The sequence below is a fragment of the Aspergillus ochraceoroseus genome, assembly GCF_002846915.1.
Source record: "Aspergillus ochraceoroseus IBT 24754 chromosome Unknown P175scaffold_9, whole genome shotgun sequence".
Taxonomy (NCBI): Eukaryota; Fungi; Ascomycota; class Eurotiomycetes; order Eurotiales; family Aspergillaceae; genus Aspergillus; species Aspergillus ochraceoroseus.
Genome location: NW_024468484.1, coordinates 726907 through 746955, shown reverse-complemented (window position 1 = coordinate 746955; position 20049 = coordinate 726907). Strand labels below are relative to the sequence as shown.

General features: G+C 50.5%; 4 protein-coding genes across 4 annotated transcripts; 2 read left to right on the top strand and 2 right to left on the bottom strand.

Moving 5' to 3' along the window:
- Positions 1 to 738: 738 nt before the first annotated feature.
- P175DRAFT_0512069 (putative vacuolar morphogenesis protein AvaB) lies at positions 739 to 9946 on the top strand (the record flags this gene model as incomplete). The annotated part of the gene is made up of 9 exons (XM_040898634.1): positions 739 to 784; positions 837 to 1423; positions 1477 to 2115; positions 2515 to 2528; positions 2925 to 3204; positions 3238 to 5566; positions 5634 to 5742; positions 5812 to 6298; positions 7379 to 9946. The coding sequence occupies 9 exons, from the start codon at positions 739 to 741 to the stop codon at positions 9944 to 9946; spliced, it is 7059 nt and encodes a 2352-aa protein (XP_040749265.1).
- Positions 9947 to 10289: 343 nt separating this feature from the next.
- On the bottom strand, positions 10290 to 11314 carry P175DRAFT_0560560 (uncharacterized protein; the record flags this gene model as incomplete). Its single annotated transcript, XM_040900989.1, has 3 exons — positions 10290 to 10568; positions 10697 to 11077; positions 11156 to 11314. 3 exons carry the CDS (start codon positions 11312 to 11314, stop codon positions 10290 to 10292), a joined length of 819 nt encoding a protein of 272 aa, XP_040749264.1.
- A 1949-nt stretch (positions 11315 to 13263) lies between these two features.
- P175DRAFT_0519006 (ATP-binding protein) lies at positions 13264 to 16373 on the top strand (the record flags this gene model as incomplete). Its single annotated transcript, XM_040899080.1, has 3 exons — positions 13264 to 14065; positions 14149 to 16046; positions 16182 to 16373. 3 exons carry the CDS (start codon positions 13264 to 13266, stop codon positions 16338 to 16340), a joined length of 2859 nt encoding a protein of 952 aa, XP_040749263.1. The 3' UTR covers positions 16341 to 16373.
- Positions 16374 to 16883: 510 nt separating this feature from the next.
- On the bottom strand, positions 16884 to 20013 carry P175DRAFT_0535610 (ATP-binding protein; the record flags this gene model as incomplete). Its single annotated transcript, XM_040900238.1, has 5 exons — positions 16884 to 17380; positions 17452 to 17687; positions 17752 to 17938; positions 18004 to 18424; positions 18481 to 20013. The coding sequence occupies 5 exons, from the start codon at positions 20011 to 20013 to the stop codon at positions 16884 to 16886; spliced, it is 2874 nt and encodes a 957-aa protein (XP_040749262.1).
- Between the last annotated feature and the right edge of the window lie 36 nt (positions 20014 to 20049).

Here is a 20049-nt window from a genome sequence, read left to right as displayed (position 1 = left end):
TCTTGGGCAAATAGAAAAGAACCCTGTTTTTTTCCTTTAATTTAATTTGTTTTTTTTTACCCTTTTTTTTTTGCTGTCTCTGCAAGAAAAAAAAAAAAAAAAAAAACACCAAAAGGAAGCAGAAAAAGGATTCATTCACCGTTTTTCTGAGTCCCGTCCATCTTCCTCCCTCTTCCCCCCCTTCCTCTTCTTGCCTCCCCCAGCATTTGTCTGTCTGTCCCGGTCGGGCAGTTCTGGTCAAGGTCCGAAAGTTCCCTTACCCGGAGTCAAGCAATTTCATCCTCCATTGTCCATCATGTCGGCCTTTCAGAGGGGGAATGGCCATAAGACCTTCTTTGCCAGTGTGAGTGTTAATTCCTCTATTATTATGCGCTTCTTTTTGATCTTGCGGGGTTTATCTGCGTTAATTGTTTGGGTTTGCTGGTGGTTATTGTTGTTGCTCCGGTATCCCCCCCCCCCCCCTCCCCCCGCTTTAGTGCTTCCTTAAGCCCGGCTTGGGGCCTTATCCTTCTTTACACCCCTTGTATATTTTCCGCGTCCAGTGATTACTTTCGGGATATGCAGTTACTGGCATTCTGATTGAAAGATGGATGTTTCTTCCTTCACACAGCCACCTACATGCTTTGTCCGGTCCTTGTCCGGACTTGCACCGATTTCTTGGGAAAAGCTTGGCCTAGAATATCCTTACAGAACACTAACCTGAAAGCCTAGTCTGATGATTCCAAGGTATGTGTGGTCATGGTTGGCCTGCCGGCCAGAGGAAAGAGCCTCATAGCCGGGAAAGGTACGTAGCTCTTGTGCAAGTTCCCGTTGCCGCTGAAACTGACCAAGACTAGCCATGCGATATCTGGGCTGGGTTGGCATTCCAGCGCGTGTATTCAATGTGGGCACCTATCGCCGTCAAGGCACCCCCCAGCCAACAGCCACTTTCTTTGATCCTCGGAACTCGGAGGGAGAAAAGATGCGACGGGCAGCCGCTGAAGCTGCGGTGACGGATATGCTCAAGTGGTTTGAGTCAGGGAAAGGCGTTGTGGCCATTCTCGATGCAACGAACTCCACGCGGGAGAGACGTCGCTGGATCTATGAATGCTGCCACAATGCCAATATCGAGACATTATTTGTGGAATCGATATGCGACGATGAAGATCTAATCATGAACAATATCCTCGAAGTCAAGACCACCTCGCCAGACTATAAGGGGCAGGACCCTGAAGTTGCGGCTCTGGATTTCCGCAATCGAATCCGCAATTACGAAAAAGTTTATGAAACCATCGATGACAATGAAAAACATTACACCTACGTCAAGCTGATTAATGTTGGTTCTACCGTAATTATCAACCAGATCAAAGACTACCTGTCCAGTCGGCTTGTCTACTACATTCAGAATCTCCATATCAAACCGCGTTCCATCTGGCTTTCTAGGGTACGTGCGCCTGGATTTCTTTCTTTCGGGAGGTTCATACTAACTGTGACTAGCACGGAGAATCGGAATATAACCTAACGGGGAAGATTGGTGGGGACTCGAATATCTCCCAGCGTGGAGAAGCATACGCCCGAGCCCTCCCTGGTCTTCTCAAAAAGTCTGGCGTCCCGCCAAACACAAAGATTGTGATCTGGACTTCGACCCTGAAACGGACAATTCAAACTGCGCGCCATCTTGCGGCTGAAACCAGCTACGAGAAATTGGAGTGGAAGGCTCTTGATGAACTCGACTCCGGGGTTTGTGACGGCCTTACCTACGAGGAAATCGCAGAAAGATACCCCGAAGACTTTGCAGCGCGCGACGAAGACAAATACAACTACCGTTATCGGGGTGGGGAGTCTTACCGCGATGTTGTCATCCGCCTTGAGCCTATTATCATGGAACTGGAACGCAGCGAAAACATCATCATCGTTACTCACCAGGCCGTTCTGCGCTGCATCTACTCATACTTCCTCAACGTGCCTCAGGAACAGAGTCCGTGGATGGAGGTTCCTCTCCACACGCTCATCAAGCTGACTCCTCGCGCATACGGCACCGAGGAGCAGCGTTTCAAGGCTGACATCCCTGCCGTATCCACATGGCGCGCCAAAGGAACTTCCGCAAAACACCAAGACTTTCCCACAGAGCTGAAAGTATGACGAACCAAACCAGGGTAACTATCTACCTCTTTCCTCGGTCTAGAGTATCTCGGGTGCGACACCAATTTTTCTGATATATTCTCTCCACCAAAGGCTGTGCCTTGTCCCTTTTCCTTACTCCAGACTCCAGAGCTATCTCAGATTTTAAAATCTTGTACATGTTATGTTATACACCGGCATTCTATCATACCTTTCTTCTTTCCGTTTGTCTACGAAAGCCGGAGCTCGATAAGTCATATCATACCCACTATTCTCTCTTCTTTTTTTTTTTTTTTTCCTTTCTTAATTTCTTTCTTCGTTTGTTTCGCATCAGGTACATTATTAGAGCTTTTCTCTCAAAACCGAAAAGGAAACGGGGGGTGTTCTGAGTCCGCTGCTAGAGCAAGAGAGGAGTTTGATAGTGGGAGGTAATGGAAATAATATGTTATAGTACAAAACACAAGCATAAGCAATTCATTGGTAGTAATAATGGAAAATAGTTACGAAGTACCTGGCTAAATGAGTTAAGCATACATGTAGGAACAGCGTCTTTTAAGGTCTTGCTTGGCATCGGACCTTAATTGCCGGTCAATCTACCCTTTTCTACCCCAGAAAACCAAACCAGACCAGACCAGACCAACCACCACCACCACAACCAACACAATCATGAAGAGAGCAGCTCTCAGCGCTGCCCCCTTCTATTAATTCACACTCATCCAGTCCTCCGATCCAGATCATGACGCACGTTCTTTTCCTTACTTGTTCTCCTCCTCTTCTTTCCCCCTCTCTTTCGGTCCCGGTCCCGGTCCCGGTCTAAGGCCAAGCAACGCTATGTTATCTGCGTTTACGGCTCGCCCGCTTGTCGAGCTCAAGCCGCGAGACAAGTCGCGGATCGAATCCGTGCTTGCCTATGGCGATCGCTTATTGGTGGGGTTGAATAATGGGAGTTTGAGGATTTATCGGGTGAATGAGGTAGGGGTTGGGGTTGGGGTTGAGCTTGGGCGGGAGTCGCAGCCGCAGCCGCAGCCGCAGCAGGAAGGGGTTGGGGCTCGAGTCATGGAGAATGGACATGGGGACGGACATGGGAATAATGCAAGTGACGGGGTTGCGAATGCTACGACGACGACGCCGACGAAGAACGGGAATGGAGATACGACGAACACGACGACGAATAATGCCGCTACCAACGCGAAAGTGAAACAGACGGATCTACTACGCGAGATGGAAAAGTTTTCCCGGTACAAGATCGAGCAGCTTGCTCTGATCAAGGAAGCGAAGCTACTTGTTTCTCTGTCCGGTGGATACGTCTGCATCCACGACCTCCAGACCTATAAGCTGCAGGAACAGCTCACGCGGACCAAAGGCGCGACGGCCTTTGCAGTGACGTCGAATATCGTGAATGACCCCGAGACGGGCGTTCCGTCGATCGTGTCGCGGCTGGCGGTTGCGGTGAAGAGGAAGATCCTGCTGTGGTCGTGGCGCGATATGGAGGTGGAGGATGACACGACGGAAATGACGCTGGTGAGTGGGATAAAGACGCTCACGTGGGTTTCGGGAACGAGGCTCGTCGCCGGGCTGGGGTCGAACTTTGTGCTGGTGGATATTGAGACGGCGGCGGTGACGGATCTGGTCGGCCCCGGGAGTATCGGGGGACTACCGGGGCAGGAGACTGGTGGTGGTCGGCTTGCCGGCGTTGGTGTCGCCAGTATGAGTTATATTGGCATTGGAGGGGCAGCGCCGAAACCGTTAGCCACCAGGCTCAGTGAAGGCCATGTGTTGCTGGCCAAGGATATCAATACGCAGTTCATGGATACCAAGGGGAACCCGCTGGGGAGGAGGCAGATCCCGTGGAGCCACGCGCCTGTGGATATCGGGTACTCGTATCCGTTTCTCCTGGCACTCCATGATTCGTCGAAGGGGATGCTAGAAGTGCGGAATCCCGAGACGTTGTCGTTGCTGCAGTCCGTTTCGTTGCCGTCCGCGAATACGATGCATATTGCCCAGCCTACGATTAGCTTAGCGCATGCTGGGAAGGGGTTTCTGGTCGCGAGTGATCGGACCATTTGGAGGATGGAAGCTTTGGGTTATGACACACAGATTGATTCTCTCGTGGAGAAAGGCTATCTGGACGAGGCGATCAGTCTTGCGGGTATGCTTGAAGATGCGCTGCTGAAGGACAAGGAAGGTCGGATACGGGAGATCAAACTGGAAAAGGCACAGGGTCTTTTTAGTCTCCGGAGGTACCTGGAGTCGCTGGAACTATTTACTGAGGTGTCTGCACCCCCAGAGGTGGTAATCCGGCTTTACCCTAGGATTATTGCGGGAGATCTCACGTCTATCATCGAGGAGCCGCCCGAGGAGTCGGAGGGGAGTACCACAGATAGCCAACCAAAGCTTCAGGATAGCCAGACCCCGGCCGATGGGATGCAGACAGAAGAGGCTGCTCCCGTCAAAACCCTGACCCATACTCCGTCCGTGATGTCTTTCCTGCGGACAAGGGTGGAAGATGGAAATGGCAGCGACGCGGGGAGTATCCGAGGGAAACCTGCAGAAGACCCGCGGCCTGAAAAGCCGCTCACCGGGAAGGACCTTAAACTTGCTGTTCGTGAGCTACAGGCCTACCTGGCTGATGTCCGGCGGCGCTTCCAGCGGTTTTTGAACCCGGACGGCTCTCTCAAGGCCATGGATTCGCCAATGAACGCAGCTAAAGACGAGTTCACCGACTCGGTCCGGAAGTTGCTCGACGTGAGTAAGGACGAGCGCGACTACGATTTCGGCGAGAAGCTCCGCGAAAAGGCCAAACTCGTCGATACCACCCTGTTCAGAGTATACATGTATGCCACGCCTTCTCTTGCCGGTTCCCTCTTCCGTATCGCCAACTTCTGCGATCCAGAAGTCGTGATGGAAAAGCTGGACGAAACCGGTCGTCACAACGATCTGATCGACTTCCTATACGGCAAGAAAATGCACCGCCCGGCCCTCGAGCTTCTAAAGAAATTCGGACAAGCCGAATCGGAAGAAGAAACCGCGCCGCAGCTGCACGGCCCCAAGAGAATGGTCGGGTATCTGCAACACCTTCCCCCGGACCAAATTGATCTGATCCTGGAGTTCGCTGCGTGGCCGGTCCGAGCGGACCCGGAATTGGGCATGGAGATTTTCCTCGCGGATACTGAGAACGCGGAGACCCTTCCGCGACACCGGGTTCTCGAGTTTCTCCAGAAGCTCGATGTCAAACTCGCCGTGCGCTATCTCGACCATGTTATCGGCGAATTGAATGACCTGACGCCGGATCTGCATCAGCGGCTTCTCACGCTTTATCTGGATCGGTTGCAGAAGCATAGCCGGAACAAGGCTGAGTTTTCTAGTGTGGAGGAATCCGAGGAGTGGCGTGATAAGTTTATCGATATGCTGCGGACGAGTGCTCAGTATTCTCCCTCTAAGATACTGGATCGGCTTGATCGAGATGGTAGGGTTTTTTGTACTCCGCTTGATGGTGTTAATATCATGCGTGTGGGCTAACTCACAAATGGTAGATCCTGAGTTTTTCGAAGCCCGGGCGATTCTCTTTAGCAAAATGGGCCAACATCGGCAAGCACTGGAAATTTACGTTTTCAAGTTGGAGGATTATGCAAAGGCAGAAGAGTATGTACACAGGGTTGGGTCTCGATCGATCAGAGATATATAATTGCTAACCTTTGCTACCAACCACAGATACTGTAACCACCTTCACAGGACAGAGGACCTGACAACCGTAGATGAACCCGCGTCTCAATATTCCACTCTTCTTCCGTCAGATGAACAGCCATCGATTTACTTGACATTGCTGGCGCTCTATCTCTCCCCACCACACGGGTACCAACCGCAATACGGACCGGCCCTTGAGATTCTGGCCAAACATGGATCTCGATTGCCTGCGAATTCTGCCTTGGAGCTCATCCCCGAGACGCTGCCGGTGAAAGAACTGGAGTTTTACTTCAAGGGCCGAATGCGGGCCGCTGCGTCGATTTTGAACGAGTCGAGGATTGTCACAAGTCTTCTGAAGGTGCAGAATCTCAAAGCTCGGGCGCAGCTGCTGGTCGGCGAAGGGACGGACGGGAGATCTTCCAGGTCGAGACATGTTACGGTGACGGAAGAGCGAGTGTGCAGTGTCTGTCACAAGCGAATTGGCGGGAGTGTGATTAACGTATTCCCTGAGTGCGTTGTTCCCCTTGGCCCCATCCTCGGAATTGGGTTCATTTGCTCGTTGCTAACACACTGATAGTAATACTGTTGTACATCTTGGCTGTGCCAGTCGCATTCCGTCTTCCTGATTATATGATGATGTTCTGTAGATAGACTCGTGGTATGGGATTGATCAACGGGAAAGATTTGTTGCAATTTTTTTTTCTTTTTCTTTTTCTGCATCCGAATTGAGAGATAGCTCTTGGAGTGAAATGGCGGATTCTTCCTGCACTTTGATACCCCCGGGATAGCGAATCATCCAAGGATTCATTCAATCTTGAATTTTCAACTGTACTTGTTGTGAAATGGACATAGCAGTAGCTGCCGCCCTGCACACCATGCGAGCGTGTGTAATTCGTGAATATATATATATATATGCTTGATAATATCGAATCTTTACTCCTCCTCTTCCACCACTTCCTCTCCGTAATTCGCCTCCTCTTTGGCTTCTTGCGCCGATAGCAGCGAACGGCCCTGGGCTTCGGCAGCCTTTTTGTCCTCCTCCATCTGCGCAGTCAGAAACACGTTGATGTCGTTCTGCAGGGTTGGGACCAGGTTCCTCAGTTCTGCAAGATAGGCGACTTTGACCTTCGCGTTCTCGTGCGGGGGGGTTGGGACGGGTGCTGTGAGGGTGTGTTCGAAGGTGCGATCTAGCTGAGGGGCAGCGTAGACAGCGCGGAGGGTGACCTGGGGGACCATTTTGCGAGTGTAGTGTAGTGTAGTGTAGCGTAGTGTATTGAAGAGATGATTCTGTCCAGAAAGAAGGAAGAGAAAAGGGTGAGTGTGGTGTGTGTGTAAGTAGAGAGAATTGCAAATTGTGTGCACAGGGAAGGGAATTATTTACCAGCGGGGCGAACTAGTATGTAGTAGTATCTAGTATCTGTCTTGTTGATCGACGGGGAGCTGTAGAAAGAAATAGACTCTTCTTTCTTTTCTTTTCTTATTTTAAATAATTAATGAATTCCAGCTGAAGCCTGACCGGATATTAACCTGACTATGGCTGGGAATAAATGTCGTTGAACCGATCTCGATTACATACACAATCCCACATCTCCAGCTTCTTCTTCTTCTTCTTCTTCCTCCAATGTTGCGTTCCCCAGTTTCACCAGACCGCGTCCCTCCTCCTCATCGTCCCTCCCTTGATGGCGATTTGGACCGACCAGGCTCCTCTGGAAGTGATGCCTCGTCCGTATTATCAAATGTGACCGCCATCTCTGCAATCCAGGCCACCACCACCGCTTACAACCCCGGAACCTCCTCCCCCCTCCGAATCAACACCACCACCAATAACAACAACAACAACACCTTAACCAACGGCCTCGAGACCCCCCTCGGTCGTCCTCCTGCCTCCTCCATGCCGCACCATGACCCGCTTGGTAGAAAGCCGTCCGGACGCTCCATCCCGGCCGAGCTGCAGAGACGCTCCCGTCACCACTCGCAAGGCTTCTTCGAGCCATCCCTTCCGACCGCTTCTTCATCCGAGGCCTCCCTGTCCGCCTCCAGGATTGCAGCCCAGGCGGCTATGCTGCACCAGCAGCAGCAGTCGACTGTGCAGCTGGTCGGAAAACGCCCACCGACTAATCTAAACAGCCCGGATGATGGCTCGCGGAGCCGGAATGGAGCCAGCGTCTCCCCGCCCCCGCCCCCGCCCCCGCTGCTGCCCTCGACGAGTGCAGTGCCTTCGCTACCGCTCCCAGGCTCGGGGGGGATCGCTGCCGCTCAGCAGCAGAGCAGTGCCAGTAATGGGTTCGTCGCGGGACAGGCGCACGCGGCCACGGCGGCGGCGAATCTAGTGTTTTCGAGGACACCGGCGCTACCGCCCCCGGGGATGGACCCGGGCTCGTCGGAAAAGGAGTACAAGCAGAAAGGGGAAAAGTCGAAGATGAAGCTGTTTTCAAAGCCGAAGCATATCGGGATCAGTCGCGATAAGGACAGTGTCAAGGACCGCGGGCTGCCGTCGCCGAATAAGCTTGGTGGTCTAACGCGGATTGTCAGCGCGTCGACAACCAGCTTGGCCGACACGTTTCCCTCCAATAACTCGTCCATGTATAACTTGTCTAATGCCTCCGCCAGCACGGTTGTCCCGGCGGAGAAGCCGGTGCCGAATGAAAAGGACAAGGACAAGGACAAGGAAAAAGCGCATAAACACCATTTCCTCTCCCGCCAGAAGTTGAAACTGAAGGATAGAGACGACCATTATAATCTGCCGTTGTCGTCTGCGTCGAGCAATTCGAAGCCCTCGGATCCCAATGCGCCACAGTCGCTGTACTCTTTTACCCCGGCGTCCCCGAGCGCGACGACCACGACTTTTAGCAAGTCCGTGAGTGGATTGGATCTGCTGCACGGAGGCCGAGCGCTGCGCGAGAAAAAGAAGGAAGAGAAAGCGCTGGCGGAGTCGGAGCAGCTGGAATGGCTGGCGAATTCCACCGTCGCCGGGGGCGCATCGGCCGCGTTTGCAGGGCCGTCGTCGCTCGGGAGCACCGGGGGGTTAATGCCTGAAGCTGCTTTACGAGAGACTCTCCAGGGCTTTGGCCTCAACAATATGAGTCCCGAAGATGCCTGGGACTTCTTAAAGGCCAAACTGCTGGTGATCTTTGATGGAGAAGACGTGCGCATTGCAATCGAAGACCTCAACAAGTTGGTCCAGATCCACATCCAGCGCTGCGTGCAGAAACGGACGCCGACGGTCATTGTCGACGACCTGCGAGAGCTGCTGGAGGCCGGGTTCGCGACCTTGAACCATACGCTGAATGGCGTTCCCGATGAGAAGCTGGTTCCGCATCTGGTGCAAATCTGGATGCTGGTGTTTGGGACCATTCTCCCCTTCATTCAAGCGGTGTTCCTACCTCTCGACCTCGAGTTTAAAGGATGCGGGTCCGTGATGAACCCGCGAGAGGCCCGCGAGTTTTGGAGTATACCGCTGGAGGATGAGTATTCGGGCTGTGAGCTTGAGGTACGAAATCTGGTTCTGGTGGCCTTCCGTGATATGGTTATCCTCCGGCGCTACGACGGCCTGAAAGCTACATTCTCGCGACTCAGCCTCGACAATATCAAACTCGGCACCTCCGCTCTCAGCGTGACAACCAAGAGTAGCAGCAACAGCGGACGCCCGGCAACGGCGGCCTCTCTTGACGGTGGCTTTGGCAGCTACAGCTCGCAGTCCTCGACGCTGCTGAACACAGCCGGCAGCTACTCCTCCGAGTCAATGGGCTGCTACAACCGGAGCCGGGCAGCGTCCAACACCTCCTCCAATCCCGATCAGCTCATCTTCCAGTCGTTTTCCTCGCCCTCGCAACAACGACCCACCATTATGCACCGCTCCGCCAGCGCAGCCGATACGTCGCACGTCATCACCGAGACTGTTGGCCGCATGCTGCAATGCGTGAGCGTGCTCGCCAGCGTACAAACCAGCGACGACGCGCAGGACAAGATCGAGACTCTCAGCAAAGACCTGAAGCACAACTGGCTTGGACGGGGACGGACAGGACGCGATCGACGGGGTTTCGTAGGGACCAAGATCCGCGCGCCGATTGTTGTACCGACGGAGAATGACGATTGCATGACTGATACTATAAACGAATTGAACTTTCATATACAAAATGGGCGTCAGGAACTGTTTCTATGATTTTTTATTTTTTTTTTTTTTTTTTCTTTTCTTTTTCTTTCTTTTTTCTCGATTTCTCCTCTTTTTTTTTCAATGTTGTGCTGTTCGTTATGTCTGGTACAGAACGGATTCTACATGGAAGGTACCTAGGTAGTTCACGGGCGAGTTTGGCTGGACTTGGACGGATTGAAATTGTTGTTACTAGATTGTACGTATAGCATGGCTACGATTCATATCTGAGCAGTTGCTACCGTAGAAATCTCCTATCACGAGCCAAGTCTCTGTCTCGGTTTAAACAAAATTCGATCCACCATGACAACCATAATCTGCAGACCTTAGATCCACTCAAGGAGACAGCAATCTTTCATGCCTGGTCGTTGTCGTCGTTGTCGTCGTTGTCCTCGGTTTCATCTCCAGCATCGGCAGCAGCAGCAGCAGCAGCAGCAGCACCAGTACCAGTGGTAGTACCCGTGGTAGTACCAGTAGCAGCACCCTTCCTATTCAACTCCTTGAACTTCTTCAGCAGCGCCGCAGCCGGATACTTGGTTCCACTCTCCTGTTCCAGCACCTCCGCGATCCTCGCCCACTTCTCTAGATCGAATCTGTCCTCGATATCTTTTTTGATTTTGAGAAAGCGGGTTGTCTGATACAGATCGATACTTGTTAGTTTGCTTTCTCTTCTCTCTCTCTCTCTTCTTTTTCTCTCTGTTTAGAGAGCCAATGTAGAGTAGAGTAGAGTACAGGTAAAGTAAGTAAGGTAAAGCAACTTACATCCTCCTCGGAAAGAGACACAAAATTCGCCTTCATGGTCTTATATCTCTTTTGGATGCTGGACACCCCCACCTGCACGGCTGTGAGATCGACATAGGCCTTGGTGATCTCGGCCCAGGGGCGCTTTTCTTCGTCGCGCATGCGCAGGATGAGGCGGTCTGCTGGGCCGGCGGCGTTGTAGGAGGTTGGGATTTGGGTTGATTTGGCAGTAGCGGTAGCGGTAGCAGTAGGAGCAGGGTTCTCCTTCTTGGATCGCTTCACTGGGGATCCCCTGGACTTTGGATTCGTGGACGAGCCTGGTTTCCGGCCGCGTTTGCGGGGTGTAGATGTCGCGTCTATCTTGCTGGGGGTGTTCTTGGGGGTGACGGTGAGGGCGAGGGTCTAGATAGATAGATAGATAGATAGATATTAGTATGATGGTCTGTGTTTTCTACCCAAACATAGAAAGAGAGTACCTACGTCTTGCTCCTCTGTAGTTTGTTCCAAAGTAGCAGAGGTATGTTCTGAGGGGTCTTTTGTGGTTCCGGTGGTGTCTTCGTCGGCCATGTCCATGGGGTTTATTGGTGTGAAGGCCATAGGGTCCTCCATGTCCATGTCCATGTCCATATCCATATCCATATCCACTGGATTGGAGTTGATGAGTACTTGGGAGGGAGAAGCGAGGCCAGGGCAAGGGACGTGTGATCAGCAGGAAGAATATGTAACACTGAGGTGTAGGTTCTTTACCTGTGAGAGTGAGGGAGTGTGAGCGAGAAACCGACACAGAGTTATAGCTGGCTTTTATAGTATGAGGGCATCTGATGTTGAAGATAGATGTGAGGAAGCTAGATATTGTACTATTCTATCTACTGGTCTCACTAGGGCCTTCATGACTTTCACTGCACAGTACTGCACAGTACTGCTCTGTATATGAAGATATTCGGAATGAAGCTATTCATACATACTTCCCGTATGCTGCTGCCAGACTTGCTCTACCGATTGTCGCTTAGCTAAGACTAACCGCTCGCCTTTTTCCAGTTGGCCATTGATTTAGAACCTAGTTCCCTTCTAAACTTGTAATGCATCGTACTCAAAAGTGAAGCGACGCCAATTTCCTTCGACTCTCCGCCCGATTTGAAACCCCATGGCAACAAGCAAGACCAACGCTATCTTGGAAACCCACTTCGCCCAGCCATCCACATGTCTGATATCCCCCTGCACTAGATTACTCTCTCGCCAGGGGTTCCCTGCTTCGTTAGCTGCTTCTGTGACTGGTCCTCCGTACGGACTACGGAGTGACAAAAGGTCGAAATAAATCCTAACCGGATAGGGGAAAAAGGTACTGTATCTGCACTAAATGTTGAGCTTGCCGTCAGCAGGGATGTTAACAGTTATTCGACCCGCGGCCCACTGCTTTTTTTTTTTTTTTCCTGGAACCTAGGGATCATTGATTCTGTGTAACAGGGGTTCCGGCAATTAAGGATGGTCTAGTCCTTTCCGCTCTCCTCTTCTCTTCTCCGTGTCTTGTCTTGTTCCTCCACATGCCCCGTTGTTGGGGGTTCGCTGGTGGATTCGCCGGGAAAATGTCGGTGACCAGAATCAGCTACAGTCACGGTCAACATAGGAAGAGGTGAGATTAATGAAGGGATCACACACTCACTCACTCACTCACTCACTCACTCACTTTCTTCCTTTCTTTTAACGAAAGAGAAAAAAAAATTCCCCGGGGAGGTGGAGGAGAGGAATAGACCGAGAGTGTGCACGGAGGGTAGTCAGTAAGTACAGAGTCGTGTACAGTTCAGGTATCTTAGAGTAGGTAGTTAGTGATTGAATATCAATTCCAGTTCTTCAGTAGATGTGAGAGTTGAAAGGAGTATCAGTAGAAAAGCCTGGTTTAGGCGGAGATTGTCGAGAAGAACGAGCAAAGAAGGGCCGACATGCATTGTAGGGCCACAAGACACTATCATCATCATCATCATCATCATCATCATCATCAGGATATGCATATCATCAATCACATTACCCTTGTGTCAGCCTGATGGTCAATCAAATTTACGATTCTTGAGAAGCTAAAATAAATTCATAAAAGGAGAGTCATCTGCTGCTCTGCTCTTCTTCTTTTTCTTTTCTTGTAGGTATCGTCCTTCCTGTACACACCGCCAGAACAACTTCTTCTTCCCTTCCCATCCACCAATCCACGCCTGCTGTTTACACGCAAGGCAACCCTCTCAGAAATCGTATTTGAAGTGCGTCTGTCCTCCCCCCTTCCTGGTCGTTTTTTCTTTCGTCTTTCTTTCTTCCCGTCTCCTTGATTTCGGGAGAGCTTCCTCCCTTTGACTCCACTTCCTGGATCTCCAACTACACCTCACGGTAGCTATATCTTCTACTTCTCTCCCAGCTGGAGAATAGAATCTACTCATAGTCTCGTGGGCGGGGGGAAAAAAAAAATATCTATAATGTCTACTGCTTCTCCCCTACCCGGGTCTAACTCTACCGCAGAGCACGAGGCGCACAGAGATCCAAGCGCAGCCCCGGGGCCAGTACTAAGAACAGCTCCACAGCGGGTCCCTTCTCCGGCGCCTCAAGCTATGGCTGATTCGAACAATCCCACCGCCGCCTCCGCAGATACCAAGCACGAAGCAGAGCCCGCGACAGACAATAACACCGTCAAAGTGGAGGCGAGGCCCTCTGTCTCTGTCTCTGTCGCGGAAAATGCCCCCAAGAAATCCTCTTGCAAGAAGCATCCGGGAAAGGATCAGGACCCCAATGCTCGGAATCGTGATTCCAAGAAATCCTCTCGCAAAGCTGGCAAGGCATCTTCAGTAGTAACCCCCAGCGATGATAGTTCCTCCGAGCTCAGTTCCTCCGAAGCTTCGAGTGCCAGTGAATCCGCGTCAGAGGATGAAGACCTCTCGTCGAGCTCCGAAGAGTCAGAGCTGGGGAGGAATGCCCGGCGGAGGCGGACAAAGGCCAAGGCGAAAAAGGTACAGAAGCGGAGCAAAAAGAAGAAGTCCAAGTCGCGGTTACAGACAGAGTCAGAGTCAGAATCTGCCGCGGAGGATACGGCGCAGGACGATGCCGCGTACGATGAGAAACAGCTCAGGAAGCTTGTCAATAAGCTCAAAGCAAAGAAGGCTAGGATGCTGGTTTCCAAGGAGGACTCCTCCGAGGACCAGCAGTTTGATGACGACGATGAGGATATGGTGGAAATGTCGCTTGCGCTTGCCAAGGAGAAGCTTAAGGCGAAACAGGCCGACGGAAAACGTATCAAAAGTCGCCGGAGGAAGAGTCTCGGCGAAACTCAGTTGGACAACCAGAAGGGAGGCTTGCAGAAGCATAAGGGGAAGAAGAAGGCTGGCTCAAAGATGGCATTTAAACGAGTTGATCAATGTGCGTCCGTTTTCTCTTCTCCCCTGAGGCGCAGACAAATGTTCGCGAACCACAAACACTAACCCAATGACTCGGCTGCCTAGTATGGGATAATACGATTCACAACTTCAAACTCACAGAAACTGTGGACGATCCGGATGCAAACGAGTGGGACCAATATCTGTTTACGGTACGCCGCAAGTTTGACTGGGACAATAAGTACATGGAAACGGTGGTGGATCTAAAGAGTAAATATCTTCGGGATGCGCTAGGCAAGGTCATGGACGGTGTCAAGGGGGTCAGCTTGGTACAGGAGACGGCGGTTGTGGATCCAAATATGCTCTTTTTGTATCTCGAGGAAACCCGCCAGTACATGAAGGAGCTCAGGCAACAGGCTAAGACGGAGAAGAAAAAGAAAGCAAGGAAAGCCGCAGCTCTCAAGGCCAACCACCTGAAAGTCCTTATCAAGTACCTGGATACAGATTACTCGGAGACCAAAAAGACTCTCTACCCTCTGCTGGAGGCCAACACTATCACTTTTGATCTTCTATGGGCCTTATTTAAACCAAACACCATCGCATATGCATCCACATATGGGAACCAGGATGAGCCACGTGCGTTCAAAATTGAGTACGCTACCAAAGAATCCTCCTTCATGAAAGGTCAATGGTACAGTATCGAAGGCCGCTATCTCGAATACGACGGAAAGTCCTTCGGGATGGGGACCATGGCCGCCGAAGTGGAATCTTTCAAGGGGGCCCGCAAGATCACCAGCTTAGGATGCTATCCTCTGAAGTATCACCGAGAGGCCGAAGAAATCAAGCTCAAGCTCATTGAACGTGGGAAGAAGTTTGTCGCGATGAGGGGAATGAATTACCGCTTCCACAAAGGGATGGCCTTCTACAAAAAGAAGCGCTCCGTCATCAAGGTCAACATCAATGGACGGGTTATGATCGATCCAGCAATCCACCGGCGTATCAACCCCAACTACCCCATCAGTACGGTCCGACCTAAAGACCCCGACTTTCTGGGCGGGTCTGATAATGACGGCAGCGACGATGGGTGCTGCTGTATGTCCGGGTCAGACTCAGATCAACCCGGTGCAACACGTCTTGATTCAGATACCCCTCAAGTCAAGTATAAGGTGGTTCGCGACAAAGAGGGTCGTCCCCGAGTCATTGAGGTCGAATTAGACGAAAACGGCAACGAAATTCAGAAGGAGAGCATGGATGAAGTCGCAGACCCCTCGGATCGCGACTTCACCGAGGAGGAGCTGCTCATCGCCAGTCCTGTGGTCCTAGGCTTTGCCTTCAGCGAGAAACTCTGGTTGGAATTTAGTATCTCCGGCATCAGCGAGATCGATTGGAACGAGGATGCGTTTGATTCGCTTGTCCTCCCCGAAAACCAGAAATCCATCGTCAAGGCTCTCGTCGAGTCCCATACATTCTGTGCCGCACAGAACATCGACGATGTGATCCAGGGCAAGGGCAAGGGCCTGGTGGCCGTTCTCCACGGGCCCCCAGGGACCGGCAAGACACTCACAGCCGAGGGTATCGCCGAGCTTCTGAAGCGTCCCTTGTACATGGTTAGCGCTGGAGAACTCGGGACCGATTCGCGGACTCTAGAAGCCGAGTTGAACAAGATTCTGGATATCGCCCATTCATGGGGCGCAGTTCTTCTCCTCGATGAAGCCGACATCTTCTTAGAGAAGCGCACAATCCAAGACATCCACCGCAACGCCCTGGTCAGCATCTTTCTCCGACTCCTCGAGTATTTCCAGGGAATTCTATTCCTCACCACCAACCGCGTTGAAACCTTCGACGACGCCTTCCAATCCCGAATCCACGTTGCACTGCGCTACGGTGATCTCACAACCAAGGCCAAGCGCAGCGTATGGAAAATGTTCCTGGAGAAAGTCCAAGCCATGGAGGGTGTACAGACTGCCAATTTCACAGAAAAGGACTTTGACATGCTCTCCCGCCACAATCTCAATGGACGACAGGTATGTAACCCTTCCCTCCCCTTTTTTTTTTTTTTTTTTTTTTTTTTTTTTTTTTTTTTTCGTCTACTGCTTTACTTCTCCTTGTAGCTTAATTAATTTACTGCCGTATGACATCCTTACTGATTATATCTTTAGATTAAAAACTCCGTCCGAACGGCACAAGCTCTCGCCGTTAACGAAAAAACACCATTGTCAATGGAACACATTAAACGTGTTCTCGACGTTGCCGAAACATTCGACCGCGACCTCCGCGGTGGAACTGGTTACATCGATGCCATGCGAAGCTATACTTGATCAGCATCTGCTGTAGAATGTCCCAACTTTGTTTCGTTTCGTTTGGTTTGATTGATTTTTTTTTTTTTTTTTTTTTTTTTGCTCCGCATTATGTATCCCTCTACTCATATATCTCCTCTCCGCTCTACCTCTCACTTCTGCCTTTTTTTTTTTTTTTCTTTTCCCTGTTTCTTGGCCTCTGATTCTTCAATACGTTTTGTGGGGATTTGATTTCTCCATCTGGTTGGTTTTGTTTCACAGCCCTATGTATTTGACTTGGGGGCTTTAAAGTTTAGGTTGAGATGCGGGAATGACTAAATGAACAGGCAATCGAGGATTTTTCTGGTTTTAGTATGTATACCATGAACGAAATGATATACTTATCTTATGATATTAGAATCAAGAATGAAAATTGATGAACTAGATACCTTCTCATTCGTATGGCTTGTGTATGAAAGAGAGTCTCATAAGGAGTGCACATTCTCCTAGTTGCATTATATGCGTGATGCTGGCCAAAATGTTCCCTCGATGATGCCCTTGTAAATTCTCAACAATATCTACTTTTCAACTCTCTCCCTCCCAATAATCATTTCTATCACACCGCCCCGCGGCTCTCTTTCTCTCATCTTCCCTTCGAATACTCTTCACATACTCATAAAACTTATGGCTAATATCGAGCGCACGCTGGAAGTGCGACTCATCTACAGCGATGGCCATTGTAGAGGGATCGAAGTCCGGATCTTCCTCACACTCCGTTTCGGCAAGCGTTATCGCTGTCTGCAGTGCATTGCGGATATCTCGTCCATTCAGTTGTGCTGTCCCGTTGAGTGCCATCTCCAGCACCCAGTTCTTCGCTCCTGGAGCAATTTGGATCTTGCCTGGTCGCTCCCTTGTGAGCTTGCGGAAGAAGCCGTTCCAGATTCTCTTTCGGTCTTCACCACTAAGTGCCTTATATCCGATTGCGACGTGAACTCGTGAGATAAAGGCATCGTCAATTTGACCTACCCGGTTCGTGGTGAGGAATAAAAGGTTTTTTAAATATTCCATACGTCTGAGAAATGCTGTTTGGTAGTGTAATGTCAGAATTCAAGCGCTTACCGGGGAGGGTTGTGATTACACGCAGGCGTCTCACCAGATACCAGTCCGTTTCTAGCTAAGTCTCGATTCTGTCTTCTCTCGAGGAAGATGTCCGCCTCATCAACTAGGAGTACTGCATTCCACGCTTCGGCCAAAGAGAACCATTTAAGCAGCTCGCTTTCTACGCGTGTCTCGATGGTGCCGATATCAGTGATGCTGAGAGCTAGCAATGGACGATGTAGCCACTCAGCTATGGCTTCGACGGTATACGTCTTGCCAACTCCCGGGGGACTAGTAATGGTCAATTCCTGACTATGGAGGCGCGAAATAATGTATCGGTGCCAGCTGAGCTTACCCATGGAGTAGAATTATCTGCCCGGTACCCTTTCCTTCAATAAAGTCTGCTGCCCAACTCTCTTGTATGTTGTTTTGGCGTTTGGCGAGCCTACAAATTGTTTTGAGATCATCCTCTCCTAGGACTAAATTATCAATACTGTCCTCTGATTGTACAATCTCGGAGACATAGTCTGCTTGGATCATCACTGTAGTTCATTCGTTGTCAGCCTCATCGCATTCAAGAAGAGCCAAAAAATCGAGAGTCTCGTACACCACTGTTTTGTCTTCAACGCGAACGCCCAGGCAATGGGGGAAAGGAGCAAAAGTTGATGATCATCCAGTTCCTTCACGTATTCTTTACCTTCGTGGCCAACGTTTAAGGTGTTAGCATTCACATTTGTATATTCAGAAAGAACGGCAGGCTCCGACCCACGTGTTCCATGGAAAGCCTCCCGAGAAGAAGACCTTCTCGGCTCATTGGCGAGTAGAGCTTGCTGCCGACCTGGAAGGTTTTCGGAGAAGAGTTCGGTATTTATCCCAGGATCATCGTTTAGGTTTGTGGATTCATTGACAATGATTCCATCATAGCCACAGAATTGGGGGCAAAAATCCCTCACCCGTCCAATCGATGGTGGCTGGCTTTGGGTACTGGATATCCCTCGCCTGTGATCAATAACGACAGGCCCTGCATACTGCATTTACATTAGAGTCAGTCCTGAAACAACGCGGCACTGATAAACACACTCACATATCGCGAACTATTGAAAACAGGGCCATCATGGCGCGCCAATAGAAATCCCTGTTGAAGCGCCTTGAATAGGTGACTACTACGCCTCATAATTGTCTTTCGGCGCTCTCCCTTGTCAAAGGCATCCCACACTGCAATGGGACATATATCTAAGCTTGTGATCTCTCTCAGTCCTGTGAAAGCTTCTATTCTACTTGTTGCTGGCGAGCGACCAATCTTCACGCCATCACTATCAAGGTACCATAAGTCAAGAACCCAGAGATTCACGATATTTTCGGTAGCCTGGACTCCATCGTAGTCCCTATAGTCGCGATCATCAAGGTTACTCCTAATATTAGAAATAACACAGGCATACACCACTCTGGGGGTACGGTAATAAACTGTTGTTCCGGGTCTGTAAATCCACCAGAGCATATCAAATGCGATTCGAGGTGCAGTGGTCTTGAGCTGTTCTTGGAGGGGTAGGATTTGGGCTTGATATTGGGGGTTTAAAAAGTCGTAGAGGCGTTTAAGATGCTCTATTTTGAGCCTAGAGACTTGCGGGTCATCTTGCTCCCGTTCGGATTCCTGATCCATCTTCTGTCTGGGTTGAATGTTGTTGGCAGTCGCTTCTATCTCGAGGAAGTGGTGCATTAGCACCGCATACGGCTCATAGATTGCGAAGTTTGAATTGACTTCAGAGCCCCTTTTTAAGAAAAGCTTGAGTAAATTGGCAGCCGGTAGCTCCATGTAAAATGACGGATAGTACCCTACAATATCTGAAAGTATGCAATAGAGAAAGGGTGATTTAATCCTGATCCCCATCTCTGACACACGATTGAATACGAGGGAACTATCGGCATTCTCTTTGGCCGGTGGGTTCGCCTTGCCTGTATTTCCAGATGGTTTCGCGGCGTCGGAACGAGGATGATGTACGTAGATTGATCGAGGTAATGGATGCTCTAAGGCACGAAAACACACTTCAAAAACAGCGCCGGTCCAGCTGACGTGATTCTGTTGCTCCCCAACGTTCTTTTTGTCTGAATTCATAAGTTCAGAATCCCCAGATAATGGTTGCAACTTATATTCCAGAGGGCGGTCATCGTAGTAAATAGCCCTAGGTTCATCTCTTGAAGATTGCTTCCCATGCCGAGCCCTGTAAATCCTAGCTTCCCAGATAACAGGAGGATTACAGTCCTGGCTATACTGCTGTCTTTCCTCGTATAGCCGACGAATAACGTGTCTAGGCGTACGATAGGAAAAGGAATCCCGCACTGTACTCGGCTCTCTTATTCGATTCTTAATGATCCTTGGGGTATTCCAGGTCGAGTCGTCAGAATCTGGGTCTGTGGATTCAGATGATGCAGAGGAATATTCTCGTTCGTTTTTCCCCCGTCGCGCTAGATTTTCTTTGCTTCGTCTAGTACGCTCTCTTGAGGGAGGAGATGGTGGTGGGCTCTCGGTCGTAATCAAGGGCTCACGATCGGACTGTGGCGGTAAAGTGGTCCTCGGTGTTTCTGGTGGCTGCCCGCCTTGTGGAAATTCAGACTCCATGGCCGTAACTAGTTTTTTGGAGCAATATCCGTTTCA